Source organism: Cervus canadensis, chromosome X (assembly GCF_019320065.1).
Source record: "Cervus canadensis isolate Bull #8, Minnesota chromosome X, ASM1932006v1, whole genome shotgun sequence".
Lineage (NCBI taxonomy): Eukaryota > Metazoa > Chordata > Mammalia > Artiodactyla > Cervidae > Cervus > Cervus canadensis.
In genome coordinates this window covers 141,365,248-141,392,572 of record NC_057419.1, presented here as the reverse complement: position 1 = coordinate 141,392,572, position 27,325 = coordinate 141,365,248, and the positions used below count along the sequence as shown (strand labels likewise).

The 27,325-nt window shown below is 42.4% G+C and overlaps 1 protein-coding gene across 1 annotated transcript; it reads left to right on the top strand.

Annotated features, from left to right (window-relative positions):
- The first annotated feature begins 69 nt into the window (after positions 1 to 69).
- On the top strand, positions 70 to 25,737 carry CAPN6 (calpain 6). The gene is made up of 13 exons (XM_043459212.1): positions 70 to 231; positions 6,404 to 6,583; positions 16,103 to 16,234; positions 17,300 to 17,508; positions 18,024 to 18,216; positions 18,772 to 18,965; positions 19,221 to 19,298; positions 19,407 to 19,593; positions 21,478 to 21,600; positions 21,787 to 21,989; positions 22,562 to 22,683; positions 23,437 to 23,573; positions 24,130 to 25,737. Exons 2-13 carry the CDS (start codon positions 6,416 to 6,418, stop codon positions 24,310 to 24,312), a joined length of 1,929 nt encoding a protein of 642 aa, XP_043315147.1. The 5' UTR covers positions 70 to 231; positions 6,404 to 6,415; the 3' UTR covers positions 24,313 to 25,737.
- Positions 25,738 to 27,325: the final 1,588 nt, after the last annotated feature.

Sequence of the window (27,325 nt, the reverse complement as noted above, 5' to 3'; positions counted from 1 at the left end):
ATGACTCAGGATCAGTTTCTGACTGTTAGGCGGGGCCAAGTCTCCTGAATTTAATGCAGGGCACCTCCCCCTGTGAGCAGAGCTTGGTACAGCCCAAATAGTTTTCAGGTTAAGAAAGCCAGAATCTTTGTTCAGCCGCACTTACTGGACAGACTCTGTAGGGGTTACCTGGTGAAGAGCAGCGGCGGCGGCAGCAGCAGCAGCAGCAGCGAGTCTCCTGGGATAACTCAGGTGAGGAAGGCAGACATTCACAAACTCATCCTGCAATCTTATTTGCTGGATAACTGAGTATCTAAATGAAGTGAAGAAACTTGAACTTTATAGGTAAACTCCACAGCTATCCTTTTACAGTTTGTCTGGATTGAATATGTGTGCATAATAACAGTTTGAAAACTTCAAAACTAATGAAATTTTGAATTGCTTCTTTGGGGATGTTTAAGGGGGGTAATTGTGGTTGTCTGACCATGAGATTTTTCTGGTGATATCTGCTCAGGGTTTGTTTGGTTGGTTGGTTTTTTTGATTTTCCATTCCTGGGAGGCTAGTGTAAGAGGGAGACCACATTGTCAGGGCTTTATTCTAGCTTCTGCTGATCCCCAACCATGGACACATTGTTGAAATGCAGGCAAAATCTTGGAGCCACACTCTGTGCACAAGGTCTTTAAGCCTTGGCAATGGGGTGCCTGGACGGTGTACTGCCGCGCAGGAGGGAATGGCTGCAAGGTCTTTCCTGTCTGCAGAGCTGGGACCCTCCTGTCCTGGTGACAGGCTGATCTCGGCAATTTCAGGATAGTCTTGGTTTTGTTTTCCTCTGATTTTTGCATTGGTTTAAACTTTGATTTTCAGTTGAGGCTCTCTCCACACCCCGCAACTTGGGGCTCAGCCGGGCCACTTGACCAGAGCAGGCTGGGGTGAGAAGGGACTGGAACATTGCAATTGAAAATTAGTTCTGAGGATTTGGAGCTTGAAATATAGTGAAAAACACAGAGGAAAATTCAACAGGTTCTGCCATTCTGACAGTCACTTCTGGCTTCAATAAAAAGTATCCCTTGTCTGTATTAATGTTTTTATCAAAAATCGGCTAATATCTCATTTGCTAATCATTGTTATGACATTAAGGATGTTTTATAGTCTGAAGGAATGTAGAAAAAGAATCTATGGGGGACGGGTAACTGGCATACCTCTTGCAGTTTGTGTGTCTGTGCGTGTGTGCGCACACATGCGCGTGTGCCTGTATGAATACTTTGGATTTGAATAGCATTCTTTATTTATCCTTGAGTCCTTAGCAGGCGAGGGAGAAGTCTAAACACTTGTGTCGTCAGGAATAGGTTAAAAAGCAGGCTTTCTGTATCCTTGGGAGTTTTCAGTCCCCAAATTAAAAGCAGAAAAAGCCCCTTTGTGACCCCCAAACAGTGTTTCTTTGATTAGCCTTGATTTGAAATCATCTCACCTTCTGACAGCAATTCAAAAAAAAAAAAAACTCCTAAGTGCATTCTCGTAAGAAGAGGACAACACACATTTTCACAAGTAACGTCCTGAGGTTTTGTGTTTGCATGCTTCCCCAACCTCCGGTTTTTTTTGTGGTTAAAAAAAAAAAAAAAAAAGACGAGTCAGGAGGTCCAAGTTTTAGTCACTAACTATGTAACCTTGGACAAGTCCCTTTACCTCCCTGTAAAACAAGCAATTGGACTAAGCAATCTACCTCTAAGAGTCCATCCAATGTAACATTCTAGAAAAATTGAAATTAGGTTTCTGAAAGGCTGTAAAATTAGAATTATCGGATGGGCTTATTCAAGCCAAGAGGGGGAGAAAAGGGTTAGGGGGGGCAAATCAGCCAGAACGGAGAGGTGGAACAGAGGGGAGGTATCGAAAGGCAGAGGGGCCATTTTACATTGGTCTTTTGAATGTTTGTGAGTGTCTTATATGTGATCAAATATCCTCATTTCCCAATAAGGACAAAAAAGAGATTTAATTTGCTCAAAACGAGTGTTTCCTGATACTACTGCCTTACATTGGTCTTCTCTGTAATAGTTAAAAAGCACGTTCATATTCCTAATTTTGTTAGCTGTCCCCAATAACACCCTGAGGTGAATGGGGCAGCTATTTTAGCTCCATTGCTCTTACGGGGAAACTGAGGGACAGAGATGTTATTTACACTAAATGATGGTATTTGGAACTTGACCCTGGATCTCCTGACTACCTGTGCTCTTTTTAGGATTTTGAATTTTTTTTTTTTCTGATAGAGGTCTGCAACAATGTAATTAAAGGAAATTGTGTTTTCTGTTTTTCTTGGAATTTCTTTGAACAGAGTCTTCTCTCTGGGCAGAGTAGATGTGTCCTATATAAGGCTGGGTCATGAGACTTTTGTGGTCCCTTTCAGACCTCCGGCTATCTGGCCAACCATTTGAATCAGAATCGCCATGTGTTCCCTACAGCAGATGTGTGCCCACAGGTGTGGCTATGCCTCTGCCTGTGTAGACTTGGAACACACTCTTCTGTATAACATGCGGATGCTGGATTTTTATTAATTCCTCTTCTCCAAGCCCTGTTTCTCTCATGGCACACAGCTGCAGGAGTGAGGATAGGGGTCGTCCCCTGTGCTGAAAGTCGCTGTGACTTCATGTCAGGGCAGAGTTAAGTCTTGAGTGTTCAGTTTGCTCTGCAAATGCCTAATTGCTTTGACCTCCAAATTTGCCCCAAGTAGAGCACATGGGGGAAACTGGGGGAAAAGGAGAAACCAGCCAGAAACAACACCCTGGGGGCCCCCTTCCCTCCCTCTCTCCTTAAATGCCCTCCCCTCCCTTCTCACTCATCCCAATCGAAACCAGTTTATAAACCACAGACTGGATTTCTCCTATCAGATCATCACTCTTGAATAAACTGAGGCAGATTTGACTTCTTAGAGCAAAATCTGGTTTCTACTCTAAGGCTGACCCACAGGTAAAGAACAAGTGATTTTCCTCTTAAGAGTTTGTCCAGCTGCCTGAGCTTTCCAGTCCAGGGAGCAGCAAAAGCTCCCTCTCCTAAGTGCGACCTCGTGGTCTACGTGGCAGGCTCCCTCAATTTCCCTTGGCAATTCCGAACTCACCACACCCTGGGGTGTGGAGGAGCCCTGCTCAAACAGAACTGCTGAAGACCATTATCTCAATACAAAACTCCACACTTTTTCACCCAGCCTCCCATAATACTAGCCCTCCGAGACACAAGGTCCCTCTTCTTAAATGCGAATGTTCCCTTCTCCTTAGCTGGAGGCTCCCTTTCACTGATATTCAAAGCAGCCCCGGCTTTGATTCTGTTTCTGATTCTGTTTACCGACTTTCCTATATGTGGTCTTTAACCTAGAGGCTCCCTGGTCTTCACAGCTGCATGCAGCAAGTTAACAAAGAAGGAACAGTCCCTTCTCCACTCTCTTATGCCCTGACAGGGCAAGTTGTTGATGATGAACCCGATTCAAGTTTGTGAGTCTCTGAAAGTTTTCTGAGACGCAATGGGATGAACCCTGGGATGTGAAGGGTTCAGATTCTCCCATGCTTATCAAACCATAGAAATAAAGGACCTTTTCAATATTCATCATGGCAATAAATCCTAGGCAGAGTGCCTCCAAGTTAGGTATCATGTTTGCTTTGGAGGGTTTTCCTCATCTGAGCTAAAAACAAACAAACAAACAAAAATCCCTTTCTTTAAGAAAGCAGTGAGCAAAGGAAGCAGTGTGGTGTGATAAGTCTGTACACTAAATCTGGTGTTACAGAGAGCCACCATTTTCTAGCTGCTCCTTGTTTGAGCAGCCATTTCTGAAGATACAAAATGAAGGGCCCAGATAACATCTACTAAACATAGCTGCCATGAAGGGAACATGAGCTGAAATGCACCCATCAAGTAATAATTTGCCACGCAAACATGAATTTTCTCCATAAGGCATTCATCCATTCTACAAATATTTCCTGAATGATGGTTGTGTGCCTAGCTCTGTGCCAGGCAGTGAGAGGGCTTACAGTGTATATCTTGCATTTATGGAGCCCTTTCTATGTATTCAAAAACCTAGACACTAACCACCTCATTAGGGACAGCCACAGAATAAGGAGGAGAGGATAAATAACCCCACTCCCCTGATGAGAACATTGAGGCACAAAGAAACCAAGGTCACAACAAATGCAATATAGTTCTCCTGCTACCTAATCAGAAATTGGGGTCAATTCTAGTCTGCAAGTCCAACAGGACTTGGGACTACAATTGTACTCTAACCAGAACCAGTCAAAGTTGAGGCTGGTAGCTTGCTCTTCCTTATTTCCTGTGCTCCTCCAGAATACTTGTGCCCTCACTCAAAGGCCTGAATGATCCGCACCAGCTGTACATCCTGCCTCTGATAAAGTCAACTGGGATCATACCAGTTTTGAAAATTAAATTTGATTTTCTTTTCAGTTGGTGCCATTCCTGTCTGTAGACAGGCCCTCTTGATATAACAGGGATTCCATTTGCAGGTTCCTGCCTGCCTCGCCAGTTGACCAACTAACAAGGGAGACTGGCAGGGGCAGAGGGCCTTCCCAAGAACAGGAAATACTCATTTATCCAAAATGTTCAGGGACCAGGAGGCTTTAGCAAACTAAATATCTTAATTGCACCAGACGACCCCCCATTTGCGGTCCCCAGCCTCTGGCAATCCACCCAACCTTCCAGGAAAAGCCAAGAGGCACAGTAGTGTTTGTTATAAATTTGAGCACACATGAAAATTGGGATCCATTTGTAAAAGGCTCCAGAAGGGAGCCTGGGCACACACTCAGACTGGCTCTGATGCTGCTTAACAGAAAAGTATTACTGATACCATCCAGGATTTCACATACAATGAAATATACATTAATATCTCAAACCTATAGACAGACTTAAACCTGAAGACTGAAAGCATTTTGGTATTTGCAGCATCCTATAGCCTTCCATTTGAAAAACAATTGCCAATAAACAAGTACTGGTGGAAAGACTGATTATTTTCAGCTTCTTAGTCCTTGGCTTCAGAGAAAGGGTAAGTTTGTTTACATATACTGGAGGTTGCAAATAACATCAAATTAAAGATTTTTTATGGTTTTCAAATGGGGAGACTTCTTCACCAGTAAGGCATTTCAAAGTAATGCTGAAGGAACACAAAATGACATAAAGAGGTCTGATTAATATTACACTTGTTATAAAATAGCAACTGCCTCATTATTAACTAAGTTTTGAACTGTGCTACTACACAGATACTCTTGAAAGTGCTAATTAGCTCCCCACCAAATTTGGTCCATTTTTTAGCAGATACTCTGACCTTAGCCCGATTCTTTTCTTTCAACCCTCCTGTAATCACAAAATGTAGACACAGTTATCCTTAAAATAAATTTTTGAAATATTTGGTGCCATATAAATTCTACACCCCTGCACATTTAAACATTGACTGTCACAAGAGGATCATTAAAATCGCTACAAATATATCTTTGTGAATCACGAAAAGGCATCAAAAACCCTGCTATTTAAAATCAAATTTGCCTTTCAAATTACCCTCATAAAAACCAGTTGTTAGGGACATCTGAGTGTGGGGCACTCTGATAGACATTGCCTAAAGAGCCACTGTATTAATTCTCTATTTAGCCATGATTATTTTTTTCAGAAAAGAAAGCAACAGTGTATTGCCACGGAATAAGAATCTATAGTCCACCGAATTAGTGTAATTGAATTTTAGTCTGTAATTTGAATTTTATCCCAGGCAAATGATTGCACACTAGACTTTTAAGAAGAAAGACATATGCAAACTTTCTACCTTTCCTTGTCTTTGGAGGCCATCTGCTGAGCTCTGTTTCTTGTGTTAGTCTCCCTGGCCAGTAATAATGCAGAACTCTTTAGTGATAAGAGGAAAGGAATTGTGTAAAAGGGCTTGTTAGAAGTGAAAGGGGCTGTTTCTCTCCTTCAAGCACCACGTGTGTGGCCCTTCAAGGCACCAAATTATTCTGAACATAGTAAAGTTATTTCTTCCCCTTTCTCTTCAAATTTGGAATTGTTCTGTGATTGAACTTGTCTCTGCCAGTGGAAAATGGAAGATCGCCCTTTAAATTATAATGACTCGTGTTTAACTCTCAATCTTGACATTTATTATCTATTTTTCCAGTAAAATTGTTAAAGTGCATATTAACCCATTTGACAGATGAGGAAACTGAGACCTGGAAATGATTTAGATGCCTTATCCCAAGCCCCAAACTAACTAATTTGTTGCAGAGTTCTGAGATCTTCTTTCCCTCAAAATGGTGACTTCTCCTTTAAAACTAAACTCAAGTTGCCTAGATCCAGGAATAAATCACTGGGATGATATCTGTTGCTCTAATCTCAGATAATCTTTCAAAAACTTGAGAACTTCTTCCCTCAATAACAACAATTTTCTCATTTTAGACATAGTTTGACATGATGGGTCCTCCTCTGAAGTTCTTCAAAAACCAGAAGTACCAGGAACTGAAGCAGGAATGCATCAGGGATGGTAGACTTTTCTGTGATCCAACCTTTTTGCCTGAAAATGATTCACTTTTCTTCAACCGACTGCTTCCTGGAAAGGTGATATGGAAACGCCCGCAGGTAACTTTGTGGTTTCAATTCCTGTCTTCCTCTTGATCTCTTTCATCATAATTCTACTTGGTTCACTATTTCACTCACACAGCCCGCTGCATATAGACTAATTTAGCAGACAACTTTAATTTTTATAGCATAGTATCCTTTTTATGTTTTTAGAGCACAGCAAAATTAAGAGGAAAGTGCAGAGATTTCCCATATAAATGCCACCTCTCAGAGTGGTACCTTTGTTACAACTGGTGAATTTACACTGACACAGTATTATCACACATAGTTCATTATTTACCTTAGAGTTCACTCCTAGTATACATTCTAGGGTTTGGACAAATGTATAGTGACATACATCCATAATTCTATAGTATTAGAATATTTTCACTGCCCTAAAAATTCCCAGCAGACAACTTTATAATGAGAAGTTTTATGGATCTGGGCTTCTGACTCTAACATGAGGAATCTTGGATTTTAATCACATTGTATCAGATTTAGTAATTTAGAAAGAACCAAAAGAGAGAGATACTGTTCTTATTTTCTTTTGGAAGTTCATTTGAGTAAATATGGTAACTCAAAAAGCTCTACTCTCATCTCTTTACTGAGTTACCACTCAGAGCAACTTCAAGATAATCTCAGACCAGTAAGGAAAAAACTCCTTATATAGGCTTGTTAGTCACTCAGTCATTTTCGACTCTTTGTGACCCCATGGACTGTAGCCCACCAGGCTCCTCTGTCTATGGGATCCTCAGGCAAGAATACTGGAGTGGATTGCCATTTCTTTCACCAGGGGATCTTCCCAACCCAGGGACTGAACCCGGGTCTCCCGCATAGCAGGCAGATTCTTTACCTTTTCTTTACTCTTTTTTTTTCCATTTATTTTTATTAGTTGGAGGCTAATTACTTTACAATATTGTAGTGGTTTTGTCATACATTGACATGAATCAGCCATGGATTTACATGTATTCCCCATCCCGATCCCCCCTCCCACCTCCCTCTTTATATGGTGAGCATAAATGAAATGAACTCAACAGGAACAAGATGGAGTTTGAACTGGGGGAGGGAGGCTTTTTGCTGCTCTTTAGATATCGTCATCTGCATCCCCCACCATTAACAATGTGGGATCTAAGTAAGATTGTAGCTCTTTCACCACTTATTAATAGTTGCTATGGTTCTCTGTGGAGCATCTGTAGACGGTATCTCTAAAGCAAGTGTCAGAATCTCTTCAAAAGTCCTATGTAAGCAGGAGGTCAATGTATAAAATGATAGGATGATGGCATTTGGAGAATAAATAGTAACCTAGTTAAATCTAAAGAGTCTACCAAGTTAGAAAGATATTCAATCTGGGCCCCTTCCCAAAGTGGGTGACCAGGTATACAGGTCACTTAGGGTTGTTATGAAATGCAAATTCATAGACCTTCACATTATCCTGAAGACCTTTTGATCTTATTTCATGATTATACCTGTCTGTGCACTATTGTGGAACCATCTCAGTCAGCAACTCAAGATTTGCCTTCTTCAATGAACAAGCTATCACTCCTTAGTGTCAATTTCCACAACTTGAACTCCTGAAAGGGATTCTTACATGACCTACTTCACTTTATGTAGGTTGCCACCAGGGGGTGCCAAGACACATGGATCACTTTGAGTTGCTTGTTTTCTATATCATTCAAAGGCATGCCTCTGTTTTTGCCCATAAAGTATGAAAGCCATTGAGAATATGACTTGGAGAAGTTCTCTCCATCAGAAGGAAGATTACACTCCTGCTGGGTTCTATGCCTCTGGTTATTGACACCCTTGTAGATCACTGACCTACCAACAAATCTGGAAAACATGAGCAGAATTCATTAGCCACAAATTCAGTATAGAGAGAGGTAAGTTTTTTCTCCCGAAACACATGGAGAAAATAGAAATATGCTGTTTGAGAGCCACTCTGGATGGTGATAATCAGGACCATCACTCTTTTTTGATAACTGGCTGTGAAAAAAGGGAGGTCAATAGGGTAGAAGTAGCTGAAAAGAAAGCAGGAAATTGAGGGAGGTTTTCTAGGGGAGGGTGTCTTTTACAAATAGGACAGACTTGAACATATTTATAGGCTAAGGAGGAAATAGTAAAGTAGAAGAGGTTAAAGACTCAGAAGAAAGAAGGGATAATGGATGGGGGTGAGGTCCTGGAGGAGGTGGCAGCGGATCTGATGGGCCATAAAATCACAAGCCAACATGAAGCCATTCCCCAGTTGTGAACCAAGCCAGCAATGCTTCCTGTACTGGCGCATCTTTAGACACATCCTCCCCCCTCTGTCTTGGCTCAGACCTTTGTCCTTTGCCTTCATCTTTCAAATTCTGTGGATTGAGTCCTAGATGGATTAGCACTGAAGGAAAAAACTTAAATAACCATGGCAATCGTCCATCTTGCCTCTGAGGTAAGCGATACTCCTTCGAAGGTGAGGGAGTGTCAGAAAGAGAAGGGAAATGGGGATGGTAGAAGAAGGAATCAGCATTTAGGGCTTGTCTGCTATTTGCCCAAATACTGTGTTTGGGGTTTTCTATACATTTTTTTAAAATTTCATACTAATCTGCTATGGCTTAGCAAGGTGCTTCCCTGGTAGCTCAGTGGTAAAGACTCCACCTGCAATGCAGGAGACACAAGTTCGATCCCTGGGTTGGAAAGATCCCCAGGAGAGGACATGCAAACTACTTTAGTATTCTTGCCTGGGAAATCCCTTGGACAGAGGAGCCTGGTGTGCTACAGTCCATGGGGTCACAAAATGTCTGGAAATGACTTAGCAACTAAACAACAACAGCAAAGCAAGGTAGGTATTTAAAAATCCACTTTGATATAATTCTTTTTTTCCCAGTGTAAAAAAGAAAGGTGGATACTATGTTCATTTTATTGATGAGGAAACTGTGTCTCAGGAAGAAGGTAAGAATTTTCCCAGGTTTAGACTGCTAACAAGCTGGGATTTGAATCCAGGTTTGACTCCAAAGCCTGTATTAGTTTTTACTCAACCACACTGCCATGTAAGGAACATAGATTTGCTTGTGTGTCTTTTGATAAAATACATAGCTTCCCTCCAGTGAGTTCTCACATTTCTCCTCACCATGTTGATGCTGCACATCCATTAATTGACCCATACCCTCCCTTTTGAGAGCATACTCTGAGCTTAGTGTTTATTCAGCCCAAAAGGAGAGTCAATTGAGAAATATTTATGTAGCACTTACTCTATGCCAGCCTCTATGCAAGATACAGACAAGATCTGAGATGAGGGACTCCCATTATAGTAGAAGAGATGGATACTGAGCTACCAAAGAGTTAAATAATAAATTAATGCTGGATAGAGGAAATGCTATTTTAGGCATACAGACAGTAAATCAACATAGGGTTTTGAAGAAGGGGAGATCATGGTGGATTGAAGTGGTTGGGGAGGGGACCTCTTGCGGGAAGTAGGGGAAAAAACAAGGCTCTGGACCACCATCTGAATCTTCAAAAAGCTGGAGAGTAGTTTCCAGTCAGAGTGGAGGCCAAGCCTGTGGTCAAGAACCACGTCAAAGTTCTCTGGCCTCCCATTAGGAAAGCTGAGAGACAGCCCTAGGCCTCTTTAAATTGGCTCAGGAAGACACGACGGGTCGTTGGACTCACTGCCTCATTGGCAAGCAGGGTTATTTTCTGAAGACTCTGAAAGGGAAGAAGCACGATTAACCTGATATTTTCTGTCTCTTTCCCCTTCTGGGTTGAACAGCCTCTGTGTCTGTAAACATTGCTGCTAATTGAACCAACCAACTGCAGTCAAGCCCCACCATCCTAGGGCAGGATTGAGCTCCTCTTTTTCCCACTTGCCACTTCTCTGCTATGTCCTAAGGAGCCACTTTAGATTGACCGGGATTATGAGAAGGTTTTTGCAATTGTTCGATGCCAGTTCATTGGCCCATATCCTCCAGAGGAAAATCCTTCTCCTTAAGGCCTCCATTGGTCCAATGACCCCAGCTACTGGCCTTGCTTCCTGGGTACACAGGTATATTCCCTGAAACCTGTATTCCTGGGCTTTCCCGTCCTCCTGGACCTTAGAAAATTTGAAGAGCTGAGTTCTACTGAGTTACCATGTGATCCTAAAATGGCAAGTAGGATTTGTAGGTTGAAATCTAACCACCAAATTCCCACAGAAAGTCTCTTCTCCAGCTCCCTCCAGCCACTCTTCCCTCCAACCCACCTGTGGCTTTTTTTTCCTGACTGACTCACACCCTACTACAATCATGTCCTTGAGTCAGACTCAACTAATCTCCGATTAAAATGGAGCAAGGCCTTGTGGGGATTTGCACAGCCAGTGTGGGAGAATGCACAACACCTGCACAAGATCTGTTAGCTCTCCTGGTCAAATTTTGAATTTAGCCTCCACTACCATTGACCTTGCCCAGGTCTTCCACCAGGGAGTACCCTCCCTGGGGGCCATTTTACTACCTTGTATGGGAAGAGGCTGATGAAGCTCTGTATTAAAGCAAAGGTGGGAGGAATGGAAGGAAAAGGCTGAGAGGAGATTTTAAAAGCAGGATACACAACCCTCGGTGGTAGATTACATATGGTGGTGATGGTGGTTTAGTCACTAAGTCATGTACGACCATTTTGCAACCCCATAGACCATACTCCACCAGGCTCCTCTGCCCATGGGGATTTCCCAGGCAAGAATATTGGAGTAGGTTGCCATTTCCTTCTCCAGGGGGATCTTCTCAACCTAAGGATTGAACCTATGTCTCCTACATTGCAGACAGATTCTTTACCAACTGAGCCACCAGCGAAGCCCAGATTACATAAGAGGGACCAATAAAGGAGGAAACATATCTCTCTGTGCCAATAGAAATTTCCAATGCCCAGTTGAATGTAATACCTTTGTAGTGTAGTTTGGGCCTAGACTACTCATGAATTCCTTTTTCTTCCCAGAAATCACATCCCTTCACCTGAATAGTCCTAAGTGTTTTTAGCTGTTGACACAATCAAAGGGAGTTGAATAGGCCCTTGCTCTTACCATCTTTCCTATTTATTTTAGATTCTGAATTAAAAAAAAACACTAACAGCTTTAGTAAAGTATAATTTATATATCATAAAATTCAGCAATTTTATCAAAGCAATGATTTTTTAAAAAATTTACAGAGTTATGTAAACATCACCACAATCCAGGCTTAGACTAGTTGCATCATCCCAATACATCCCTGTACATCCCTGTGTACATTTGCAGTGAATAAACCCCTCCTACTCCCAGTCACATGCAATCACTAATCCACTTTTGGTTTCTGTTGGTAAAACATTCTTTTCCCATTCCTAGATTTGCCAATTCCAGACATTTCCCTTAAAATGGAATCATAAAAGTAACTCGCTTCTTTGATTAGCATAATATTTTGAAGGAACACCCATGTTGTAGCATGTACCTGTTTCGTTTTATTGCCGAACTGTATCCCATTGCAGATACACAAATTTTCCCAATAAAGCAGTTTAGGATTTACCCCTGGAATCTCTTTAAAGTAGTCTGAAGGTTTAAAAAAGATAATTCTGTACTGACTTGCTTGTCCAGTTTGAAAGTGGAAGTTGAACTTAAGGTATTATTCTACAGATCCATATTGAATTTTCCTTGGAGGCATTAGGAAGGAAGAGAATGTTTTACCAATGATAAAATCTTCATACAGAAGCAAAACTCCCCAGGAAAGTGGATTCCTTGAACAGAGGGGCCAACATTGGCCCCTGAGAGGAGGTCCACCTACATGTTGTGTCTGGAGATGGTACAATTTTCTAAGCATAAGATAACTGCTTGAACTAGCTGGTAAAGCCCTAGGATCCTGAGTGGCAACCCTAGGCCTTTCAGGATGACTTAGAATCCTGGACTTACTCGTAATGTACCTACTACAGGGCCAGCCTCACTTGTAAGTGTCCACACTGACCCCAGCCCCACAGGACTGCTAGACAGCCCATAGCACTTTTGAAAGCGCCTCTGTTCTTCTGGCTGCTGGTTTTCTAGGCAGGCTTTCACTTTACTGTGGTTCTTGAGGTTTACCCTGGACCTCAGTGTTTATTGTCAGCAAATTTCACCTGTGTAAAAAAAAATCACTAAAGATGTGGATGTGGTAAGTGCCATATAGAATGTGGGGGGCTCCAAGGCTCATAATGGTAAGCCCCCTTCCCCCCCGACCCCGAGGAGTCTGGGAAGGGAGAGATGAGGACAATGAGAGGGTCTTTCAGTGCTCAGCTAAGGCAACATATTTCCTAGAGATGCTGCTTTGCTTGTAGAAAGCTTTGGCTCTGGGATGGGGGTCTGCAGAGAACATTCCTGGACTTACTCTTGGTGCTTGACTTCCTAGTTGTATGTTTTCCCACTAAGAAGTGATTTGCCTTGACAAACAGCCCAATTCCAGGATCATGTTGAGTACGCCAACACAGCTGGGAACAATTAGGGGTTCAGCAATCTTCCCTACTTCTCAAGCCACCCAAATATGTGACTGTGTAAGCTGTGACCTCTTCTCCAACTCCACTCCCTACCATTTCAGCAGTGCTTGGGCTGAAATGTCCCATCTGCACTCTGCATCTCAGCTTTGACTTACAGGGAAATTTCTCCAGCCTTGCTTCCTTACCCCCACAGGAATTATACCCAGTTGTCCAAATCTAGGGGAAAATGCAATAATAAGCCATTTCATTGTTTCCAAATTTGTCATCGAAAAGTCCACTTGGCTGTAGATTTGCATTGGCTCATTACCCTTTACCCTTTCTACCTCCTTAGCTGTTTCTAGTCTTTCACTTCCTTAAAGAGATTAAAAAAAAAAGTGGCTTGATAAAAATGTTCTCCCATGTTTCACATCATGGTGCTGACATATGTAAGAGTTTGATTCATATTTAGTGGATGAGGTTGAGGAGATTAAAGCTCATTGGTAATATTATATTTAGCCTGGAACCAAAAGCTAAAACATGTCTTAAGCCAGTCTTCCAGAATGAGGAGGAGCTTTTTGGTGAGCATTAAGCAGAGACAAAAAGCCCTGGGATGGATGACTGAGAGAGCTGGTTGTATCTCCATCCTTGAAGAACTACACAGTATTATCCTTTACATGGTGGCCATTAATAAACTTAAAGGAAAAAGGATGGACTAGTTGATGTTTAGAGGTTCCTTCTCTATCTGTATGTGAGGAACCTAAAGCTTTACTCCTAGGTCTACTAACCAGCTGAATGCCAGGAGGGTTGAGTTACTCTCCTTCTCTGAGCCTGTTTCCTCATTTGAAAATAAACAGGTTGACTAAATAGTCTCTAAACTCCTTTCAGGCTTGACAGTCTATGAACTGTTAACTTATTTTTTTAAACCCATTGTTAAATAACCATCCATCATGTATGAAGAGTGGTGAAGTAAAACTGGGGCATGGGCCAGTTTATGAGAGGAAATGGAAAATAAGGTGAATTTTTTTTTTGCCCAAATATATATTCTTCCATGATTACACATAGCTTTACAAACAAGCATGTGCTCTCTCTCTCTCTCTCTCTCACACACACACATGCATACACACACATTGTATATAAAATAATCACCTTCAGATTAGTCAATAAGAGAATAATTATACAGTTCCTCTATTTGAGTTCTGCTTCCATGTCTCTGTTTATTTATATGATCCTTTAGGTCTTAAATAGAAGTTGACATGCCAAAAGTGTTTGCTGAGCCTAGATCCCTGCTATGAATGAAAGCCTTGTGGAAATTCAAGACTAATGTGACCACAACCACTAATAACTCCACACAAAACCAGCAAGTAATTTGCCTTAATAATCTAAAAGCACACTTTTCCACATATCAGTGTTCACATTACTGATTTTTCATGCTAGGAAATTATTAGATGCATTATCTAAGTCCAGGAAATCATAATATAACTTTTCATCTTGCTCCACATAAAATGGTAATGCATAGCTCAGAAAGGAAAAATTGGGTTTCATTTCATCTTAGAAAGGGCAAAGGAACAAACAGAAGAGAAAGAATATAAAAATTGAATTCACCCAACACACCTGCTCTATACTCCATAAGTGAAAAAAACAGGCAGTTCCCAACTCATGAAAAAAATTTGTCTTTTTTTAAGACAAAAAAGTAATGATGAGACACCTAAAAAAAAAAAGACCAGAAAATACAAAGTTGACAACCCACCTAACTCTCTCCTTTTGGCAAAAGGATGACCAATTAATCTTCAGTTTGGTCTTGTCCTTGCCCAGAATGTCTGTTCCTTTCCAGAGTTATTTTGGCTTTTAAAGAATATATGGAATGTTTTATTCTGTAGACCAGACCCTTCATCAAAGAGAATTATGTCCATTAAAAAAAGAGTTTTGAGAACCAGAAAAATATAGATGTCTATTTAATAATTTTTTAAAGGACATATGTCTAGATTTTCTTTCCATTTGAGACTAGGGTTTATTTCTGCTGGGTAAGCAGAATGTCAAGGTACTGGCCAAAGGCCTCCTCCACGAAACTGTCTCCATCTACCCAAGACTTCATTGGTATTTCCTGCCTTTGAACTCTCCAAGGGCTGATACTCTGAATCACGCAAACGTGTCTTAAATTATATGGTGTCATGTATGTGGCTATGCCTCTGTCCATGCTGTCTCTCTACTCATTATACCTCCCTACCACTCCCGTGTCCAATTGCTAACTCTAGTCATTCTTAAGGCTTCAACCTGAGCATTGCCACTACTTTTCAAATTATTCCACCTCCCACCAGGGAAACTTGGGGATCTTTCCTTCAGGCACTGGCTATACTTTGAAAATGCCTCTATTACTTTATGTTGTAATTGTATTATTTGGGCCTCATTTTCCTCCTTGCGGTGGGAATGGCACAGCTAATGATATATTAGGGAAAGACACACATACACCCCTAACAAATGCTGCAGCCAGTCTGTCAGCATCCCTTGGAACATCCACTGGGGAAAAAGAGTGTCTGTTGAAGTGCTCCTCAGAACAGTCTATTACCATCTGCTATTAGTGCTGCTGCCATCTGTATTCATCCAAGGAGGTAGGGAAATCTAGTTGCCATGGAGAACACTGTTGCCTTTGCTTTTTATTAGGAATGGGTTTCTTATATAAGGTCTCCTGACTCATTTTCCTAGAGAGGGAGAAGTATTAATGTCCATCTCCATCAGACCTTGTCTTTTAAATGCAATCACCCTTCCAAGTACAGGCTCTTCAGGAAATCTCATCCTGACAAATAGGATCAAAATGTAATGTGCTAATCCCTTGCTCTCCTCTTTACAACTGGCTGCTGCTGCAAAAACTATGTCTGAGGGCACTAGCACATTTCATCCTGTCTCATTCTCACCTTCTCCTTCCACCCTGTCACATGATCCTTTTCCTGTGGCTTGATGATCTACTGCTTTCTGTTTGTTCTCACAACCCCACAACCTTCCCTTTCTCCCACCCGTGGAAATTCTGGTCATCTTTTGATCTTACCTCATCTGTGAGGTCTGTCCTGCGCAGCTGAGCTCACACTGTCTGACAGGGAACACATCTCAGAATCTTAGAACCAATTGTTGTATCCACAGGACATCTGCGATGACCCTCGTCTGATCGTGGGCAACATCAGCAACCACCAGCTGACCCAAGGGAGACTGGGGCACAAGCCAATGATCTCTGCGTTTTCCTGTCTGGCTGTTCAGGAGTGTCACTGGACAAAGGTATTCTCCCTTCTTCAGGACCTCACTTGGCTTCTACCTTCTTGTCTTCTTTAGTAATTTTAGGAAAAGTCAGCTTGTAACTTTCTTAGCTTGCTTAATTCTTGAAGTCAGAAGTATTCACAATTGGAGGTGATTTTCCTCCATTTTATTATGACAAGTTTCACAAATACAGAAAGTTGAATGATTTTTACAGTCAACAGCCATTTACTCACCTGCGTTCTACCATTAACATTTTGCTCTATTTGCTTTGTCACACATTATTAGTTGATCTTTTGTTCACTTGCAGTACTTTGACTCAGTAGCTCTGAATACTTACACTCTCTGTACCTAATGGGGTAAAAAAAAACCCACTGGGATCCAGGAAGTCACTGACAGATATGAATAAAAGAAAAGGTGAGAAAGATGGAAATATATCCTTGAAAAGGTTCTAATAAATTATTAAGAGTACAAAAATTCCTATGGCATTTAGGCAGAGTTCAAGGCAATGAAGTGTTGATTTGGGACAAAGGTAGAGCATTTTCTTCAGAAAAACAATTTTAGAAGCTGAAAGTGTAATTGAATTTTAAAAGGAGACTTTCCAAAATGTAATTTTATTCAAGGTGTGAATAAAATCTATCATCTATAGAATCTGCATGAACTCTCTAATGTGGACCTCTAAAAGCACAGGGGGCCTTGTGTTTTGAATAATTTTTGGTTTTTAAAATGCCTTGTTTATAGGGCTGAATATGCAACCATGAATATGATTATGTAGACAGTTTCTCATGATCGACTTTGTAGATTATCTGTGGGAAATAATTTAAGCCATAACTTGCTGCCCTCCATGATCCTATGTGTATTCAGGGCAAGCATGGTAATACTATTCTTAGCAAAACTGAACTGGGGAAGCAAAAACTGTTGGGGGGGAAAAAATGCCCTACCAGGGACTTCCTAACTTAGACCCAAGCCAAATGTATTTGGTGTGCTTTCTGTTGCCGCATGGATTTTCCAGAAGTCAACTGTAATCTCAATATCTGGATATGGTCTGGTGAATAAAAATTGACTGATTGAATGTTCTTATGTTTCCAGACAATCCCCAACCATAAGGAACAGGAATGGGACCCTCGAAAACTAGATAAATATGCTGGGATATTTTACTTCCGGTTCTGGCATTTTGGAGAATGGACTGAGGTGGTGATTGATGACTTGCTGCCCACCATCAATGGAGATCTTGTGTTCTCCTTCTCCACCTCCATGAATGAGTTTTGGAATGCTCTGTTGGAAAAAGCTTATGCCAAGTAAGGAGGCGGGGGGTTGATTAGTCAGTGGTCAGGCTACACAAGGGAAGGAAGGTCATATTCATCCTTGGGAACTCATACTCATGCTCTCCCAGCTTAGCTTTGGGTGGGATGTCAGGCAGATCCAAGGCATTGCTCTGGACCTGGGACTGGCTCTCCATAATTCTAGATGAGAAAGAAATAAGCTGTTCCAATTTCCATTAAACCCCTACCTGCTCCCTCAGAAAGGTGCCCCCTTTCTGAGGCTAATCTAAGGATCACATGACATTATGGCCTCAGGTTTCCTCCTTGTCTAATATTTACTGATGGAAAGAAGTTTCATTCATGGACTTAGATCAACATAGCCTAAGCCTAGAAATATGACTATGGTCTCAAAATCTCTCTTCTTCTGTGCCTAGAGAAAAGCTAGCTGGTAAGGACTGACTGTACAAGGAGTGTTCTGCTTTTGAGGGAACAAGATGTCCTAGACCTGGAGAAATAATTTTACAAAGGTAACTTTGCATATTTGCCCCTAGGCTCCTTGGCTGTTATGAAGCCCTTGATGGTCTGACCACCAGTGATATCATTGTGGACTTCACTGGCACATTGGCTGAAACTGTTGACATGCAGAAGGGAAGATACTCTGATCTTGTTGAGGAGAAGTACAAGCTGTTTAAAGAACTGTACAAAACATTTACCAAAGGAGGTCTGATCTGTTGCTCCATTGAGGTTTGTACTCATCAAAACCACTCTTTACTCACTTTTGGTGGAGGAAACCATGACATTTAGTGTGCAATATGACCCTAACCCTGGAGATCCAAGACAAGCCACTGTGAAACTCAGAAAGCTAACAAGAGACACTGAGCCCTGGTGCAGAGGCTAAGGATATTTAACGTATCACCCTTTTGTACCAGTCATTCCAACCTGGCCATGCAGCATTCAAGCAGATATAAATAGCCTCTGCTAAATTATTCCTCCTACCTCTGCTCCTGAATGTGGAGGTTATAGCTGTTTGCTCAAAGAATTAACCAGTCCCACGAAATTTTGATGCTCTTCTTATCAATGTACTACGATGGGTCATTTGTATTGTTTGAGTTGTTATATTAAATTCTTTGCTTCTTTTCCTTGGCTTGCTTTGTGTCAAGTTAGGCAGCAGGAACAAATTTCCATGTACATAAGAGAACTAGTTTCAACCATACTGGTGTAAACCAATCAAGGAAGAGGAGGAGCCAAGCCTTGGCTCTCCCAATTCTTGTGCCCTTATGTATGTGTTTTTGTTCTCAGTTTCCTGACCAGGAGGAACAAGAAGTTGAAACTGATTGGGGTCTGCTGAAGGGCCATACTTACACCATGACTGATATTCGCAAGATCCGCCTTGGAGAAAGACTTGTGGAAGTCTTCAGTACTGAGAAGCTGTACCTGATTCGTCTGAGGAACCCCTTGGGAAGACAGGAATGGAGTGGGCCCTGGAGTGAGATGTGAGTGGCTTTTCACTCTGACGGCAGCATCCCCCAAACCCTATACCTTCTCCCAATCCCATCCCTCAGGTTGTTAAGGGGCTGTCAATGCTTAGTGACATCTGTGGGTCCTTCTCGGGCATGGAGTCTGTGACTCAGCTGACAGTGAAACAAAGCTGTCCCAATCCTCATGCATTCTGTTCCTTTGGCATCCTGCTTCCTGTAGGAAGTCAATGGCAAACATACTGGCTTATCCCTTTGTTCATTTGCCTTTAGTTCTGAAGAGTGGCAACAACTGACTGCAGCAGATCGCAAGAACCTGGGGATTGTTATGTCTGATGATGGAGAGTTTTGGTGAGGAGGATTTTTCTGTGCTAAGAGAATTGAGGCTTTCACATGGAACTGCAGGGGTAGGTATTAAGTACCATCTTCATTTCTCTCTCCTGCACTCCATCCATTCAGGATGAGCCTGGAGGACTTTTGCCGCAACTTCCATGAACTCAATGTCTGCCGCAATGTGAACAACCCAGTTTTTGGCCCCAAGGAGCTGGAGTCGGTGGTGGGATGCTGGACTGTGAACGATGATCCCCTAATGAATCGTTCAGGAGGTTGCTATAACAACCGTGACACCTTCCTGCAGAACCCCCAGGTTTGAACCAAATTCTTTTTGTCTTCAAGTTATCAAGGCAATAGGGCTTCCCTGGTGGTTCAGAGAGTAAAGAATCTGCCTACAATGCAGGAGACCTGGGTTCAATCTCTGGGTCAGGAAGATCCCCTGGAAAAGGGAGTGGCAACCCACTCCAGTATTCTTGCCTAGAGAATTCCATGGACAGGGGTTGCAGTCAGACATGCCTGAGCAACTAACACTTGCACTTTTCACTATCAAGGCAATAGGAAGCCAGGTCTCACCTTGGAATGTTTCTTTGACATCAGTTCTCCCACTGGCCACTATTGTGTAATATTCATCAACCAAGATGAAGACGAATGGGCTCAGATGCTTGTAAAGCACAGTAGACTGTGTCTCTTTGCAGATATGTGATTTGGCAACATTATCAAATCCAAGCCACCTCCTCTGGCTGCCTCTCTCTTGACTATATTGCTGGGTATGCTTTGACATGCCCTGCTACCTTGTGATGGCCCCACATTGGAGAGAGAGGATCTGCTCTTTGATGCTTTCTCAATTCTTTTTTATATCTTACTGCCTAATTGCTCCCTGGGGTGCACACTTACTATATGTGTCCTCTTTCTCAGGCAGGTGATTCTCCTGAACCCCATCATTATGACTCCCTTTTCTCATCTAGAATCCCAGGCCATTATTCCCAGGATTTGAATCACTACCATATCAATGAACCTATTCCATTCATCTCCCATTACAGTGCTATGCCAGGTGACACATTAGAGGTCAAGCCCGGGCACACCTCAAAGCAAAATTTACAAACAGCCAAAGCCTGAACCTATAATAACCTTGATGCTTTGATCCACAAATGTGCTGATGAGCTAGCCCACAGGAGACAAGAATTCTGACTGTACTGCAGCCTTAGCCATGGGTGTTTTCTTTCCATGAACCTCATTGGCAGCCATTTTGAAAGATACTAAAGTTGGTGGGCTGCTTTACTTAACTCATACTTTTCTCGTTTCCTTCTACCTTAATTGTCCCTAAAGAGATGAAAGCTCCTATTACCACCTCCCTTCATTTACAACCCTGGAAATGCTTTAATTGTCAGGCAATATACCAAACGGGTGAAATGGGCTTTTTTTGGCTTCACTGTTTAAGTGTCTTCACAGGATAGATCTGTGGGGGCCTTGTGAACCTATGATTTTGCATCTGTTTCCTGTTTCTTTCTAGGAGGGAGAGAAAGACACACACACACACATATACACACAGAAACAGAGACAGAAACAGAAAAAGAGAGAGAGACAGAGACAGAGGCAGAGAGAAAAATATGATGCCTTTTAGATTCACTTCCCAATGGCATGATTCCCCAAATTATGTTTGGAAAGTCTCTAACACAGCCCTGTAGCTTCCCTATAATAGTGATAACGGAGTATCAATTCACCAAGGAACTGCATCCAACCCCTCCCACAAGTCACACATCTGGGATGGCAAAAAGAGGCTAGCCTAGGGGAATGCTGCTGTGTCAGGTTAAGTCAAGCAAGAATGCTTTCTGTCTTTATAGATTCTTGATTTTTCCTATGTACAACTTAAAAAATAAGGGGATAATTGGGAACAAAAAGACCAAGAGCCTAAACAATTGTTTATTAAAAGAAAGCATACCTCTTTGGAATTAGAGGCCTGGGCATGAAGTTGTGTCTCTCAACACATGCTGAATGCCATAGGGAAAAACAAACATTAGAATCCACAGTTAGCAAGTCAATGAATTATCCAAATTCTCATTGTCTGGTCAGTGGCAAAGCCCAGAACATAACCCAAGTCTCTGCTTCAAAAGGTAGAGTTTTCCACCCTGACATTTGAGCTGACCCACCTGAAACAGAAGTGCGTTAACTAAGCTCCTTGGTGGCCTCTTTTCTCTAGTACATCTTCACTGTGCCAGAGGATGGGCACAAGGTCATCATGTCTCTACAGCAAAAGGACATGCGCACTTACCGCCGCATGGGAAGACCTGACAATTACATCATCGGCTTTGAGCTCTTCAAGGTAAGAATGGGCCTTTGGAGCAGAGACGGTAATGGCAAACAGCATCAAAATTAGAATGCCTTGGGGTTAAGGGAATTAAGCAAGATGGCGGGATGAAGCTAGTAAGAGGACCTAGAATCTTCCAAAACCAAAAAAAAAAAAACTGATATGAGTGCAATGGAGCATTTCCTTCTCTTGCATTTCCAGGTGGAATTGAACCGTAAATTCCGCCTCCACCACCTCTACATTCAGGAGCGTGCCGGGACCTCCACTTACATCGACACACGCACTGTGTTTCTGAGCAAATACCTGAAGAAGGGCAACTACGTGCTGGTCCCAACCATGTTCCAGCATGGTCGTACCAGCGAATTCCTCCTGAGAATCTTCTGTGAAGTGCCTGTCCAGCTCAGGTGCTGTTTTCTTGGCCAGCCCTGCCAACTCCTATTCTAGGCTTTGCCTCCAAGTCCTAACCCCATTGGCCCTCTCCCCCTAGATGGATACTCAGAGGGCCAAGTTGTGCAAGTCAGATTTAACTGAAATGATGGCAGGAGAACCATGTCTCAAAGAGGGGTGGTTTGTGAGGAATTCCCCGCGGAGGTCTGGGCTTCAATGCTCTGAGCTGCCATTTAAGGAGAACGGGCCTATAGCCTAAGTTTTTCTGCTTATATTTTATCATCTGTTCTCTGGCTGACTCTTTTCTTAAACAGCTGGCCCTCCTCATTGCGTCTCTCTTATGTTCTGAATGCTGGGTCACCAAAGCTACCTTTTCACCCCAGCCCTGCCTACTCTGATATTTATCTTCTGGGCCTTAAAGCAAGGGGAAAGGAAAACATACCCATAAAATATAAGCCATGTCTGGGGAGGAATGGGCTAGGCCCCTTGGCATTTCATGTTTTTCAACAACGAGGTCTGCTTTGGCTAGCCTTTCTCCTCATCAAAGGGCATTCATCGTGGATGACGTGTCTTCCTTTTGATGTTCCAGGGAGCTGACTATGGACATGCCGAAGATGTCCTGCTGGAATCTGGCTCGTGGCTACCCCAAGGTTGTCACCCAGATCACGGTGCATAGCGCTGAGGGCCTGGAGAAGAAGTATGCCAATGAAAGTAAGAAATGCAGGGGTGTCTGGGAAAGCAAAATGCAGTTTCACTTATTGCATATATGATTAGGAAAGATGGTCACAGATGAGTCTCTCCAGTGGTATTTTCAGTGTAGAAAAGTCAGAGTGGCTGTCAACCAAGTTAGGAAAATGGGATATAGGTAAACAAGGTCTTACTGTATAGCACAGGGAACTATATTCAATATCCTGTGATAAACTATAATCAAAAAGAATAGTTAAAAATAATGTATATATATTGTATACATAAAATATATAAACATACATATATATTTCAAGCATTATATATTGCATATATTATATATATGTATATATATTAAAAGGATATATTTATATATATGCATAGGTATATATATATAAAGGATTGACAGAAAAGCTTGTTTGGGCTTTTCCACATCTTACAGAAAACCCAAACAAACATTTTGGCTATGTATATATATATAAAACTGAATCACTTTGCTATATAGTAGAAATTAACACTATGTTGTAAATCAACTACACTTCAATTAAAAAGGAGAAAATGGGATATAAGTGTCTTTGGGCAAAGCCTATCTAGTATTCATTTTTATATCCTTCTATAAAATATAGAAAAGAAAAGGAAAGTAGACACCAAAGTCCTAGGTCATTCTACTAATCAGGTGTTATGCTAAAAATCCCTGAGTAGACTTAGTGAGATCATTTTAACTATCCAGGAAGAGGACTTTTCATCACTGCATTCAAAATAACGGTTACTTTGTTCCAGCTGTAAACCCATATTTGATCATCAAGTGTGGAAAGGAAGAAGTCCGTTCTCCTGTCCAAAAGAACACCGTTCATGCCATTTTTGACACCCAGGCCATTTTCTACAGAAGGACCACTGACATTCCTATTATAGTGCAGGTAAGATGTGAACAGGGACCCGCAGAGTGGCTCCTATTCACTACTAGATACTAAATGATCCCAACTGCATCACAGATGACTAGGATACAGAGCAAGGGTTATTTTGGGTTATTTGTTTTGTACTCAGATACCTCCCACCAGGCACAATCACTGACTTCCTTATGAAGTCCATCCTAACTGTCTTCTCCTCCACATATTTAATTGTGGGCAGAAACCCACATGCTGTCAGATTCACATGTTAACACAGGCGTGGCAAATTCCCATGTAGGGAAGCATATGCCAGTTAACATGGCCCTCAACCTGCTAGGTCAGGATGGATCACTATGGTTTGGCTGTGTTCCCCTGACTTACTGCTTCTGACCAGCTGCCAAGTTTGATCCTGAACTCTGCTTTTCATCTCTGCTCTTTGAGGTACTTTTCCCCTACTCAGAGTGGTAGTAGGAAAAAGTCCTTGGTTTTTAAATAGCCCTTTCTAAGTCCAGCATTAGGTCCACAGGGACAGAGTCCAGTGTCACAGAGGGTTACTCACCTTCACTCTGTTCACTTGTCTCTCCAGGTATGGAACAAGCGCAAGTTCCGTGATCAGTTCCTGGGCCAGGTTACCCTGGATGCTGACCCCAGTGACTGCCGTGAACTAAAGTCCCTGTACCTGCGTAAGAAGGGTGGCCCAACCGCCAAAGTGAAACAAGGCCACATCAGCTTCAAGGTTATTTCGAGCGATGACCTCACTGAGCTCTAAATGTCCAGTTCCAGGGAAGCCTGACAGAGCTCTTCCATCCTTTCGTTTTCTGTCAGATGCTAGATTTTATCTGGGATTCCTAATCTTTTGAGAGAGAAATTCACAGTAATTAACTTTCCTTTTCTTCTGATCAATTCCCTATACCTCTTGATCTGAGTAGCATAAGTAGCTACATAACCTATTTACCTCCAGCAGCTGGACAGGGGGAGGTGACAGTCCCATCTGGAGATTAGACAGATGTTGGCCAAGAAAAAAGATCTCTGGGGCTTCCGGGGGTGAGAGTCGAGCAGGACAACATCAGCCTGGATACTCTACCAGTGTCATTGCCGTTTTCGGGTTCCCCATATGTCTCCCCTGTAGGGCATGTTGAGGAAGGGGGAGGGGTGATCGAGGCCAAGCAGGTCTAGCCTGACATCCCAGCTCCTGACTGAACACTACAGCAGTCCCAGCAGCCAGTGTCTGTTCACACGTCCCCAGCCCTTACCGCCATCACTACCACCACCATCAGTCAACACCGCCATCAATCTCCACCTCTGGAAAGAGTAGTCCTGCCCTAATCCAAGTCACCCCCCACAGTAGGTTTTATCTTCATGTTGAGGAAGTTTCCTAGGTGCTTAATCAAGAGCTAGAGTTCCCTGAGGCTCAGACAGTGGAAAGGGCCCGAGCTCCAGCTCCACGGAAACCAGCTGTGTGCCACACGAGGGAAAAGTGGAAGAAGCTGCAGTGGGAGACAAAGCCTCGGTCCCCCACCCATCCACACACACCTACACTCACACACGTGCACGTGGGCGCGCACGAACTACCGTTCAGGCAGTCAGTGGGCAAGAGGAAGGATGAATAAGGACCACACAGGATGAAAGGATGAAAGAGTCCATCCAGGCGTAGTTCAGCCAGTTTGGGGCCCCTGACTGCAATGTGAAACCTCCTGCTGCTGCTAGGTTTACAAACAAGCCCGTTGCCCTGTGCCTTCTAATATCATTGGTACTGAAGACCCCATCTGGGGGCTTGAGCCCCCTCAGGCTTCCCAGTTGGGAAGTGTCACTCCCTGGGGGTGTTTGTTTGCCCTCTTGTTTTTTTTCCAGTCCTTCTACAGAATTTTCTCTGAAATGTTCTTCCCTCCACCTCATCTATCAACATTTTACCCCTCCTTCAAGGCCCAGCATAAATGCCACATCCTCCATGAAGCCTCTCCCCATCCTCTAACCTCCAACTCCTAGAATATCTCAATGCTTCTGCAATAATGAATACAATGACATAGCTGTAGCTCTTAGTCTAGTTCAGCATGCAATCATTTAAAAAATTATTTTGTAGATGATTTTTAGCTCACTCTTTCCTACCATGTTTTTCAATCTATCTTCTCCACTGCCTCCACCACACTGTCTTACATAATCCAAAGCACAATAAAGTTCACATTTAATTAATTGATCAGTCTTGACTTGATTTGGCGGCACCGGAGAGATGACAAGAGTGGCCATCTGCAAAGACTCGCTTGGGAGCTGTTCAAGGGGTGGGGGGTGGAGTGAGGGAAGGGGTACTTGGTATAACCTGAGCCCAGGCACGAGTCTGATGAATGTAGAAGCCTTGGCTCTATTCATCCAGGTGGGGGTGGGGGCTGGTAGATTGGAGAAGGGGTTTCCTTTTCTAGTCGGGATATTTGTGTGGTGTCCGGGGTTACATGGTTTTGAAACCCCTCTGAGATTAGGCTCAAAGCCAAAATTACAGAGGCCAGGTCATTCAAGACTTCACACACTTCCTACCACACTCAAGTTTTCCTCTGCCCATTTTAGGGTAGGCTGTGAAGAAAATTCCTTATTCCTTGAGCTCTGCCTCCTGACAGGAGAGGATGCCCACACAAAGGAGGCATTTCCAACCTCCACAGGACTGTCCTCAAGCACAGTCCTCATTCCCTGTCCTTGCAACACTAACCCAGACACACTAGAGATGAATTCCCAAGTTCAGGATATTTTGAAGTGGTTGAACTTTGTCAGAAATGAAGTATCCAATACAGATAAGGTAATAGCTCTCTATAGTCACCAGATGGCACTATGATATCATGCTTAAATTCAAATGCTCTACCATTTTTTAAGAATGAGAAATTTTTTCTCAAACAAAAAGGTAGAAAAGAAAAAGAACTAACATTTTTTTGATTGCCTGCAATGTGTCAGACTCCATGTACAATGCTTTAGAAATGAGAACTCATCTGAATTCACTTAAACATATGAAGTGTTGTCATTGTCTCTGTTTTTCAAAAATGACATGAAGGAACAGAGGATAAAACATCATCACACTTATAACAGAGAGGCTAAATAACACATAAATAAATAACAACTCAAGGTTTCTGGTCAGTAATCATATAATGATTATTAATCAGGTAATAATGTCCATTTGATGCCTAAAGCTTGAGCTGTCCAATGGAAGTATGCTGTCCCCAGAAAGTGGTAACATCTTCCCTACATCTGTATTACCACCTGTGTATCCATAATACCATACTAAGAAGTGTGCAAATAGCACACCAAATGTTTCTCTCAGAATCTTTACCTCTCTAATTTACATACTCATGTGTATACTTAAGTATGCACGTATATAATGTCAGACGACTTGGTCTTCCCAGAATAAATCCAGTGCACGAACATGTATCAATATATATTGGATAACAACATAAATGACTTTCAAAATAATAACATTGGGTGAAAGAAGTAAGGGGGGAAAAGGGTGTATCCTGCCTGGTTCTATTCACATAAAATCTCAAAAATACAGACTACGCTATAGTGATGTAAAATTTCTCATTGGTTACCTGGGGAGGTGGGAACAGGAGAGAGGAAAGGAATACAAAGTAACCTGAGGGTCATTTGGGGAGTATTGATTTGGTTCATTATTCTGAAACTTTGTGTATCAATTGTCGAGTTGGTTACACAACTGTCTATGTGCGTGCTAAGTTGCTTCAGTCTTGTCTGACTCTTTGCCATGCTATGGGCCATAACCCGCCAGGCTCTTCTGCCCATAGGATTCTTCA